The sequence below is a fragment of the Crocuta crocuta genome, unplaced genomic scaffold (genome assembly GCF_008692635.1).
Source record: "Crocuta crocuta isolate KB4526 unplaced genomic scaffold, BGI_CrCroc_1.0 scaffold241, whole genome shotgun sequence".
Classification (NCBI taxonomy): domain Eukaryota; kingdom Metazoa; phylum Chordata; class Mammalia; order Carnivora; family Hyaenidae; genus Crocuta; species Crocuta crocuta.
This window is the reverse complement of record NW_027527807.1, coordinates 2907558-2919105: the sequence shown is the minus strand read 5'-3', so window position 1 is coordinate 2919105 and position 11548 is coordinate 2907558. Positions and strand designations below refer to the sequence as shown.

The 11548-nt window shown below is 46.2% G+C and overlaps 1 protein-coding gene across 1 annotated transcript in view; it reads left to right on the top strand.

The window, feature by feature from the left end:
• The first annotated feature begins 223 nt into the window (after positions 1 to 223).
• Positions 224 to 11548, top strand: part of CD40LG (CD40 ligand) — a 12727-nt gene continuing 1402 nt past the window's right edge. The window contains exons 1-4 of the mRNA XM_077774160.1: positions 224 to 449; positions 2260 to 2391; positions 6864 to 6918; positions 8847 to 8909. Coding sequence (XP_077630286.1) covers positions 294 to 449; positions 2260 to 2391; positions 6864 to 6918; positions 8847 to 8909 — 406 coding nt within the window. The 5' untranslated portion in view covers positions 224 to 293. The remainder of the gene's footprint in view (positions 450 to 2259; positions 2392 to 6863; positions 6919 to 8846; positions 8910 to 11548) is intronic.

Here is an 11548-nt window from a genome sequence, read left to right as displayed (position 1 = left end):
CATTTCAAGGCAAGAATGAATGTATGGAAGAAGAAACTTGTTTCTTCTTTACTAACAGAAGGGAAAGCCTGGAAGTGAATGATATGGGTATAATTTAAAAAAAAAAAAAAAAAACCTTTACGTAACTTTTTTTGCCGGGAGAGAAGACTACGAAGCACATTTTCCAGGAAGTGTGGGCTGCAACGATTGTGTGCTCTTAACTAATCCTGAGTAAGGTGGCCACTTTGACAGTGTTCTCATGCTGCCGCTGCCACCTTCTCGGTCTGAAGATATCATTTCAACTCTAACACAGCATGATCGAAACATATAGTCAAACTGCTCCCCGCTCTGTGGCCACTGGACCACCCGTCAGTATGAAAATTTTTATGTATTTACTTACCGTTTTTCTCATCACCCAGATGATTGGGTCAGCACTCTTTGCTGTGTATCTTCACAGAAGACTGGACAAGGTAAGAGGAACCACAAGCCCTTATTAATTACATTTGGGGGTCCTTACTGATGGGCAGGTTGGTTGGGTTCCTGATGGAGAACCCAGATGGAGAAATGGTCTTGTGGCATAATGTTTGACATCTAGTCCTGTAGGACAAGGTGTCCTATTCTGGTCTCTGGAGTCAGACTGCCTGGGTTCAAATCTCGACGCTGCCCCTTATTAGCCCTGTGATCGTGGGCAAGGCATTTTCTATTTTCTATGCCTCAGTTTCCACATTCGAGAACTGGGGAAGGTAATAGTGTCCGCCCTGTAGATGAAATGAATTTAGTTTGTAGCAAGCTTAGAACAGAGCCTGGCACAAAGGAAGCACGGGGGAGGCATTAGCTATAATTATCTGCTCAAGTTTTACTTAAAAAGTAAACTTTTCTTCTGATAGAGACAACTTTTTTTTTTAATTGCCAACTAGAGGAGAGTGTGAATTTGGTCTGAGATGACATAGTGCTTCAGAGCGGCGCAGACATGGAAAAGTCCCAGAATTTGCAGTTTTATAGTAAAAGTGGCGTTCTCTCTATAATTCTGCAAACACTGATTGCAGTTGCAAGTTCCTCAGTTTCCCTCTGAGGGGTTTTATCTTCTTAAGTGGCCGGACTCACAGGAACAAAACAGTAGAGTAACTTAGTAGGTAGTTTTGCATTCCGAGGAAAAAATAGTTGTTAGGTTTCATCCTGTCTCCATGAGTCTACCCACGTCCACTGCAGGGCATCTCATCGATCATATATGAAAAGGAGAAATTTGATCACTTATCTGGCTGTTCCTAAAAGTCTGGATGTAGGAATCGTGGGTGTACAGCCTCCAGAGACTGCATTTTCCCAGCGATGTTTGAATGCCCTCTATTGGGATGCCAGCCTAGAATCAAGGCCACGAAGGTTTTCATCAGGATAAGGAGGGGCAGTGACGGTCCAGGCCATTCACTGGGTTACCCATATTTTAGCTTGCACAGAAAAGAGGGGTGTTCTGGGTCTGTTTGTCTGTGTTTGGCCCGGTGGGCTCTGTCAATCAAATGCCTGGCCCTAAGCCTAGCCTCTATGGGTGGGGGGAGCATTGACCAAATTTACCAAAGCATTTAGGTGCTCTCTTAGGGACAGTGGGAACCGCTGGCTAATTGGATCTTGTTTTGAATCTAAAAATGTAATTATCAAACAAGAAAATGGCACAGAATTCGTTGATTATACAAGTGCATTCCGTATATTTAATTAGTCAAAGACATTGGAAAATAAAAGATCTCATTTACTTTGGGAATGAAAGATGATTTCCTAAAAAATGCAAATGTTTTCCACAAATACTAAAGTTAAAAATGAAAGAGACGTAATTAGACCTTCAGTTAATTGGCACACATTGCAAATTAAATTCTCTTTACAAAGCACCACAGCACAAACTACAATGAAGTGGGCAAATGAGCTCAGCAGAAAACTATGTTATAGACCGTGCTCACAATGACCGATCATTACTAGAGCAGTGAGTGAGAGATCATTCTAGAACATTGCTGCTGTACTACATAGACAAAATGTACGCTTTGAAATGAAAGTTTGTTAGAAAGGCTGTGATTTCTCCCTAGAGTCTCAGATAATATGATGTTTTAATTGCTGGCTTTGGTCGATTTTTTAACCGCTAACAGCAGATAACAAAAATTCGGTATAATAGCTTTTATTCCCCATTTATATCTGCAAGGTCCCCCTCCTGTTGCTGGTGCTGTGGAAGTGAGTGTAGAGGCAGACATCATTAGCAGCGTGTCCCAGAATTAGGTTTCTCATGTCCCTGTTATTTCACAGATAGAAGATGAAAGGAATCTTTATGAAGATTTTGTGTTCATGAAAACGTTACAGAAATGCAACAAAGGAGAGGGGTCCTTATCCTTACTGAACTGTGAGGAAATTAAAAGCCGGTTTGAAGCCTTTCTCAAGGTAAGGAGCCCAGTTGCTAATTAAAGTGTCATTGAAAAGTTTTACTGCGTTTGCTAGGTTGGGAATCTGAAACCGGGCGATGTAAAAGCGCAGACATTTGTTTTATATACATACGTACATATGTGCCTACATACACACGTGGGTGTAGGCATCCCCCCACCCCACCCCCCCAAAAAATGAAGCCCAAATCCCATGTGGAAAGGGGAAGGAGAATTGGAAGTGTGCACACTCGGGAATGTTCTTGAGAAGAACAAAAAGGCCTCTCCCAGGGAGATTACACGCTCTCATGGGCGCATTCACACACATCACGGGCTCGTATACACAGCCGCCTCTGTGAGCATTGTGAAGCACACTGACTTTGTCCTTTAGTAGTTTCTGATCTTTCCATCCAAACTTCGGTGCCTTGTCACCGTGGACCTGTGGTCAGGGAGCAATAAACACTGGCCACCAAAGCCCTGGCACAGCCATGGTACGGTGCTGCCTTCACCATACTAGGCGGGAACGGTGGGTCCGCTGGGTCCCAGGGACTTCACAAGACTGATGCCCTCACACACGAAGGAATGTTTCTCTGATGACGGAATTTCAGGTGCCACGAAAGGGAGATCTTTTCCCTTTTTCCTGAGGAGAGGTGTTGGGAAAGGGGGACGGACTTCCTTGGTGCCGCTCAAACCAGACCCCACATGACACCGCTTGCCCGTGAAGCCAGTCCACTCTAGGGCTGGTCAAGACCTGAGGCAGACACAGGGCCCAGCATGAGGTCACTGGCGCCTATAACGGGGATGGAAAACAAGAGGTTTTAGAATGTTTCCTGAGGATACATTTACAACATTGGTTCCATCATCATGGAAAGGAGTCTAGAAGCTCTTTCTCCTAAAGCAGAACATCAAGAACTCTTTCTGCTTGTTTCCCTCTCAGAGCACTGAGTAAATACCCTTGGCCCTCACCTCACTTTGGGGCTGCGAATAGGAGGCAACTTTGTGCCCAGTGGGCTGGGGGTGGGGCTGTATCTGGATAAACCAAAAGGAGTTATTTCTCACATATAAATGATGTATAATTTAGGGGCACCAAGATGGCTCAGTCAGTTAAGCATCCAACTCTTGATTTCAACTCAGGTCATGATCTCACAATTCGTGAGTTCGAGCCCTGTGTCCATCTCTGTGCTGACAGCATGGAGCCTGCTTGGGATTCTCGCTCACTCGCTCTCTCTCTGCCCCTCCCCTGCTTGCACTTTCTCTCTCTCTCAAAATAAATAAATATTTTAAACTATATATTTCTTTTTTCTTTACATTTCAATTTCNAACACCCTCGAGTCCCATCCACGTTGCTACACATGGCCAGATGTCATTCTTTCTCATTGCCATGTAGTATTCCATTGCATTTAAACTATATATTTCAATACATGCGTACATACATAACATGCTGTGCGATTTGACCCGGGAGTAAAGGGCTTATGATATGACCTGAGCTTATACCTGTCCTCCTGCACTGTCCCCAATGTGTCATTTATTCCAAGAGTCAAGACTCTAAAGTCTATTAAGGTGTCACCTACAGGAATCAGAACGCAGCCCAAGTCTGCTGCTAGCTTTTGCGTTCTTTACACTAGCCTAGGTTTTAGATGAAGACCCCTCTTTATTTTCCAGGCTTGGAAATGACTTGAGTTTCTCTGGTTCTTCAAGGAGTCTCACCAGAACCATAAGGGTTGGGAGATATTGCAAAATTAAGGGTGAATAAAGCCACTTTCAGGACAACAGTTAATCATCCAAATGGCAGATTTAGTGCGCCTGGCCGTGTGACCTTGGGCAAACGACTTCACCTCTCTGGGCCTGTTTTCTCATCTATAAATGAGAGGGCTGAGTCGATCAGCGCTGACATTCTGTAATTATACGATCAGCCTTGTGTTTCCTCCAAGGCAGTGAGAATGGCTGTTGGGTTTTCTCCTCCCTGTCTCTTTCTTACTGCGAGTTTCACAGTTCAACTGCCAATTGCTAATGGCTTTATTTCAGCTCAGATTTGTAAGACTTCCCCAGTCAGCTACCCAGGTTAGGGGCAAGGAAAGCAGCCGGCTTGGCCTCTCTGCTTCTGCTTGCATGAGAAAAAGTGACAGACCTTCTTAGCATGTCAACCAGGGCTCCTTACATGTAGCAGAGGAAGCCCCTTGCCTCTACTGCCATAGGGGCGGGACCCTAGTCTGCGCCCGTGTACCTAGGATACACACGGTAGTTTGCGACACCAAGTCTTCTTCCAAAGACTGACCCCCTTTTCTATATCTATTCTCCCAGATTTCTCATGCTAAACAACATGTTGGAATTTTTAAACACTCCAACAGGCCAACTGCACAGTAACCCCAAATTGGATTTTAATATTCTTAGTGAGTGTTACCAGGCGTTCTTTCTGGGTTTCAGTCTGACTGGTCCCGGGCAACTTAACGTTTGAGTTTTGGGGGCTCCAAATCATAGGACTTGAAGGGGTCCTAGAAATCACTGGATCTAAGGGTGCCTGGGTGGCTCAGTCGGTTAAGTGTCTGTCTCTTGATCTGAGCTCAGGTCTTGATCCCAGAATCATGAGTTCAAGCCCCGCATGGGGCTCCATGCTGAGCCCAAAGCCTACTTAAAAAAAAAAGGAAAGAAAAAAAATCACAAGATCCAATTATCAACCCAGGACTTCAGTTTTTCTCCCGGGTAGTCCCTTCCCGGTGGTCACCAAACTCTGTTTGGACACCTCTAGTAACAAGCAACTCATTGTCTCCTGAGGCAGGGAACACCTGCTTGTCCCTTTAAGGGGAAGATGGGATTCAGGGCTTATGCTAGGGTAAGTGGAGGCAGCATCTTGAATAGTGTAACTTCACATTAAAACATACTACCCACCCCACCCCACTAGACTGGTCCATTCCAGGGCTGTCTGCCCACCGAGGCCTGAGGTGTCCTTGATGGGGTCAAAGCATTTTCCTTTTCAAGGTAAAGGTCAACCTGTCCATGCCTCCCACATAGACTTCTCACTGAGAGAGAAATAACTAGTCCCAGATTTTCTGAAAGGCAACTTTAAAAGGCAACTTTCAGTCGAGGTGTGGAGTGAAACAAGGGGAAAAAAAGGCCCTGGGGAGTGCGGCTGAGGGAAAGTTCACAGAAAGGCAAGGCCAGGCACATAAAAGACAAACTTTGCTGACTTCACGTTTTCATCTTGGCCAAGCCCCGACACCAGCGCAACCACGTAGCCTAAAAGTATCTCACCCTCAATCATCACACTCCATTTTTGAAAAGACACTAAATACTCATTTGTTTACTTGCTGTCTCACAAACATTTTCCTGTCACCGCACTTTCTCAGCGCCACAATCTAGCTCAAGTGGAAAGTTAAAGCCCCGTGGGCCCCTGTGAGCATTTCGAGGCTCAGATTCCCCATTGGGGCTCTGTGACTTACACCCTCACATCTGGCAACCGAGCTGAGGCTGCAACAGGACGCTCAACAGTGCCAACACCGATTCCTCCCGGGGAAGAACGGAAAAGGAAGGGCCCTGTAGAAAATGGAGTCCAGTAATGGGACTTGGATGATCAGATGTAAAGATACTACTGTGTTCCTCCCGTGTGTTTAGAGTCCAGAGTGATGGTGTGAGCTAAGTCGTCCTCTGAATGTGATCTCATGGCTTTTGCTCTTGGCTTCTGCCTCAGACTCCTTGGGTGACCTCATGCCAGCCAGTTAAGCCTTGTATTCAGGATCTTTAAAATGGCAACCGTAGCCGTTATGACCTTCCTGCTTGTGCTGAGGGCTGTCCCTGTTCACTTCTTTGAGTACCTCTAGCTTCCCCCAGTTGCTGAGTGAAAAGAAACCCCTTAAAAAGTGTTGCATTTGCCTTTGAACCCCGGCATCGCTGGGAGATTACCTGTGTTTCCTATCTGCTGATTAAATAAATACAGGCCACGCAAGGCAACCAGCAAGAAGAGAATTTCCTCATCCCATTGACAGGGACCAAAAAACCATGTCCGAGGGTCTCTTCGTGGTCTGGAATTCCTTCCCAAGGTCAAACTGACTCTTACCATTTCCTAAGAGATTTCAGGCCAATTTTATCCTGATACACACCATGCTTTGTGTTTAATAATATTCTATATACCAGTTCCCAGGGTAGAAACTTCTCCCCATTCAGCATTATTTGTCAATACCTGTCAAAGGCAAGGAGGCTGGGGTCACAGGAAAGGTCAGCAGCACAGCCTCTGGTCTGGAGAGAGCACTGCAATGGAGATAATAAGGCCCAGATTCTGCTGCAGGCTCACCCCTGGGCTTTCTGGGCTGTCAGCTCATCTGTCTGAGCCTTGGACTCTCAATCAGTATGATGGAATTTAATGACAGGATCTAAGTCCGTGTGATAATCCTCACCAGGAACAGGCGATAGAGTCATGACAGGTGCCCGATGAATGATGCCTCTGAAACCCCACACCACATTTCCTGTCAAAATGACCTTTTGCAATGATTCTTATTTTAGGATATAATGCTAAACAAAGAGATGAAGAAAGAAAATAGTGTTGCAATGCAAAAAGGTAGGTGCTATGTACTAACTTTTTATAAATACTTAAAAACTAAAAGGAAGCTTTCGGCTGATTATACTGAATGGCCCAGTTGATGAATTAGGGAACTTTTTAGCCCCGGAAATAAAACAGGAATACAATGGCCAAATCGATACCTTCTCTAATGCCTGTGATTTGGGAAGGCTTTGTTTCTACACGTCTATGGGGAAGGCCGTGTGCCTGTAACACTGACAATACCAAGTATGAAGAAATGCCGATATTTTCAGTATCTTAATCAAAGCAACCATACAGCATGGCCCCACTTACAGAGGATAAGAGGACCAGGAAGTCATCATTTGGTAGCAGTGGCATTCATCGCTCAGCGATAACAGGTTTTCATGGGGGACCATGGCCAGTGGAGCATCTGGGATCAAGGAATGATACCGTGTGACAACGTTCTATTCTTTGCCCTGTTCCTGATGCCAGCACATCTCAAACATCTCAGGGTTGGAAAGGATCTTGAGTGGAAGGGTTCTCAAATGTAGCACCACCCACAGAATATGAATCTCCTTCACAACAGCACTGACCATCAGGCCCCTGCCCTGATGTGCCTAGGTACCTTCTATCTCGTTAATCATCCGGGGCCATTTTTAAATGGCTCTACTAATTATAATAAGATTGCTATCCTACTTGAGAGAAATCTCTTCTCCTCTGGAGTTGAAAGTCGCTCCTGGAATCTCCACTCACTGGACCCACTTCTGCTCTTTGGGACCATACTGAGCAAAGTAGAACTCTTCTTCTTATACAGCAACTGTCCACATGCTGAAAACGACAATCATGGCCCCTGGGCGTTTTTTTCTCCAGGTTAAACGTCTGCAGGGTCTTCCATTGTTCCTCCTGTGACACTTTCTAAGGCCTTTCCTCTCCCAGCCACCTCCTTTTCTGGACACTCCAACTTTCCCTGTTCCCCATAGCACCCCAAAGCAAACACAATAATGTCTGGAGTGGGCCAAGCAGCCGACTATGGGAGAGAGGGAGTTTTGGTGGATGGGGGTTGGTGGACTGTTACTCACAAAGTCAGTGAAAATGACTTTGCTATGCTATGGCTTCTGTAACTTTATGCATACAAGGAAATATATATATACAGAGATACAGATACTGTCTTCTGAGGCGAAGAGAGTACTCAGAGCTTGCTGTTGCTCTGGATGCACTGGGTCATCTGATTTCCATGAAGGTTCTGTCTTCAAAATGACAGTAAGATATGTTGAGTGGCACCATCTTGTCTGTTACTTACAGCGAGATTTGAGGAGACAGTTCACATGGATGTTGCCTAGAAGTCTTCAGGAAAAGGATTAGCTTGAGGAAACTGGTTATGTAGGTCATGCAATTCGATCCAATATTTATAGGGCACCTACACGGTGTCTGACATCAGGCTCATGACTGGGAAAAGAAGGAACTTCCCCATAGTCTCTGCACTCAGGAGATCAGCATATCTGATTAAAAAGTAAGCTTTTAACACAAGAAACAACTCGAGACAGGTACAATTGTTTGGCCAGTTGCTTGACCACATCAGACACCATGAGCATCACACCAGCTAAGTGCACAGACATGACCTTGGTGCCCAGTGAGATTCCCAGTGGTTGGGAGCTGTTTCCAAAGGCAAGCTTCCAAATATGTTTAATGAAGACAAGGAGTTTTAGCCAGAATCAATGTAGGCAAAGAGGAGCTGAGTGCCAAAGAGCCTGTAGAAGAATGGTATCAGTGCCAAGAGCCAGTTCAGGTGTCCAGATTCTAGAAACCAACTTTTCCCTGTGACAGAGATTTCAGAGCACTTTACCTTCCCTTTTGGGTAGCGTGTTGAAGCCCAGTCTCCCTTACATAGCTGCAGAACCAGATCAAATGACCCTGTGGGCAGTTTTGTTTTGCTTCGGCCTGACAGTGGGCTCTTGGTTTCGTTTCAGGTGATCAGGATCCTCGAATTGCAGCACATGTCATAAGTGAGGCCAGTAGTAACCCAGCATCTGGTAAGTCCAAAGCATTGGACTCAGTCCTCCAGGCGGGAAGGCTGGGATGTTAAAACGGGACAGCCTAATGATCAGGCCCCTCTCTTCCTCCGGGGCCCAATTTACAAACCCACCCAGACACCTCCCGTATGATCTCCTTTGTCTTCAAAGGGAGCTCCAATGCACAGATGGGACTTGAAGGGACAAAAGGAAGTGGGAAGCAATCCCGGTGTTCTCATTATGTTCTTGCTCAATGGCCGATTCTAAGTGATGGGTGGCGGGACCATTATTCTGACAACTAGAAGAGGTGGCAGGTAGTGACCTCCTGACCGGGAGCATCCCTCACGCTAACCCCTCTTCACCGTGCATAAATGGGCCTCAGGGGGCATTTCCTGCCATCTGTCAATCCCTGTATGATTAACCCCAGGCTCGCTGGGGCCAACCTCAGGGAAATTAAAGGTAAAATCATTCTGCAAAGATCAATAGGTGCCAAGACGTTAGATTTTCCAATGAAGTAACGACAGACGATGTACTGTAATCTTTGCGACACTGAATGATTTTATTTCCATATATGTGCTGCCATCAGCCTAGCTCTTAGATCTTTGTCTCCCAAACCCGCACCTTGAGATAGCTGGTACCAGAGAGTGTGTTGCAGCTGACAAACGGAGGGAAATGTGCACACGAGCACGAAACCGCCTCCCTCTACAAATGCAGTCCGAGGGCATCAGCACAGTCTTGGAAAAAATGTAGCACCGTGCTCCAGAACGGAGTTCTACACAGTATGTGTGTGTGAGAGAGAGACAGACACACACCCACAATGAGAGAGAGACAGAGATAGAGACAAAGAGGGAGGAAAGGAGATACCACCTCATATCTGAGGCATCTTGGGCTTCTCAGTGGGTGTGACACGTAAATGACTATTGAGAGCCCTGGATAGGAAGTATTTGAACCTTAAGATTCCAGGACGGTGACTACCACTTGCTAGATGACCTTGGGCCAGTGCCTTTACTGAGGTTTCCTACCTCATTGACTCACGGGGTGACTCTCAGCATTGCATCAGCTAATGTGGAAGGTCATACTGTCGTGTGCTATACAAATGTTAGGTGTCGTTCCTTAGCTTACTTTACTGTACTTGAGATGTTGGAAGAGTAGCATAAAGCCCTTCATTCATACTAGGTATTCCTACAATATTTAATAATTCTGCCACGTAGCCATTCTCAGCAAATGCACTTGCGGGAGAACAGCACAACTATATGGGCGTGTCCAAGGTGGCTGATCGCGTGACACGTGCACATCCAGACTGCAACAGAGCTGCCACCCGGAAGAGTAGCTTCCCACTGGTCCTTGTCCACCTGTACATAAACCCTCGCCCTTGGATACATTTCATGGTGCCCAATGGCCTATGATCGATATTGGTCCTGGCATAGTTCCTCGTCTGCATCACAGGAGGCTCACAGGGAATCAGGTGCAAAGACAGTAACATTCCTCACCCCACCCCAGCCCCAAAGCCCTCTCTCCTGCCTGGTCACGCTGCCACAGACTTGACCTGGATCCCACAGTAAGGACAAAGATTAGGTAAAAGCGCTTGTGAAAATAATGTTAGGGGACCGAAAGAGAACGTGCCCTTGTTTTCCCAAAGGGTCCAAAAGTGAAAACCCCATAACGAAGTGTCCTTTCTGGAGTGGTCTGAAGGGCCACGAAATGTCAGACACTTCAGGACGCCGTTCCTATTACCGAAGGAGGAGTCACGACAGGTTGAATCTTACACCCGGGTAGACCACCAAATGGGAATTTTAGAAAAAGAGCTCAAGGAAGCAAATGATTGATACTTTCACTTCTCCCCAGCCCCCACAGCCAGCAGTCTAGCTCTCTGTGGGAGCTGAGATTTGAAATCGGGCGCACACACTACTTTGAACCCACTCAACATCTCAGCCGAGAAAACGGTATACTGTTGGTGGGTACTTGGGTTCCGCCACAAGAACACAGATACTTTCAAGTTGGTGACGCCCCACTACAATGGAAGATCAAAACACACAGTGCAATGACAGGTTTATTTTCATACTTCCTTGCCTAATTTTAGTCCTTGCTGTGGGAGGCAGGTCAGGTTTGCAACAGCACGATCGGGGAGGAAGAAATGGGGTCCTTCCTCTTGTCAGCTGAGGCTGAGCTAGACAGACTGGTCAGCTCTTGGACTTCGTGAAATCCAAGGAAAGCAGGAGAGCAGTGTTCCTATTAGCGACGGTGTTGTCTGAATAGTTTAGCATGCATGATTTAGGACTTGGAATTCTGAAATCGCTCACACCTTAAAGTTCAAGGGCAAATTGGCTTTAAAAGCTCTAAAGGAAGAAGGGAACTCACTGCGTTCGGTTGCTGTATTTTAATCTTCAAAACAAGTCTCTGACTTGCCCCCGTGTTACAGACGAGGCACTAAAAAGCTCGGGGAGAGTAAGTGACTTGCGCAAGCTTGCATGGAGCGTGGACTGGAACCCGGCTCCGTCCAACCGTGATGCTCATGCTGATTGTCAATCATCCTCCGTGGACGGAGGACCCTGAGGGTCCTTAAGGGTCCTTACCACCCCAAACTTACATTCGTATCAGCAGCCAGTGTCCCATATTAAACTCTCTGCTGTGTCAGAATGCGAACCATATACCTTCACCTC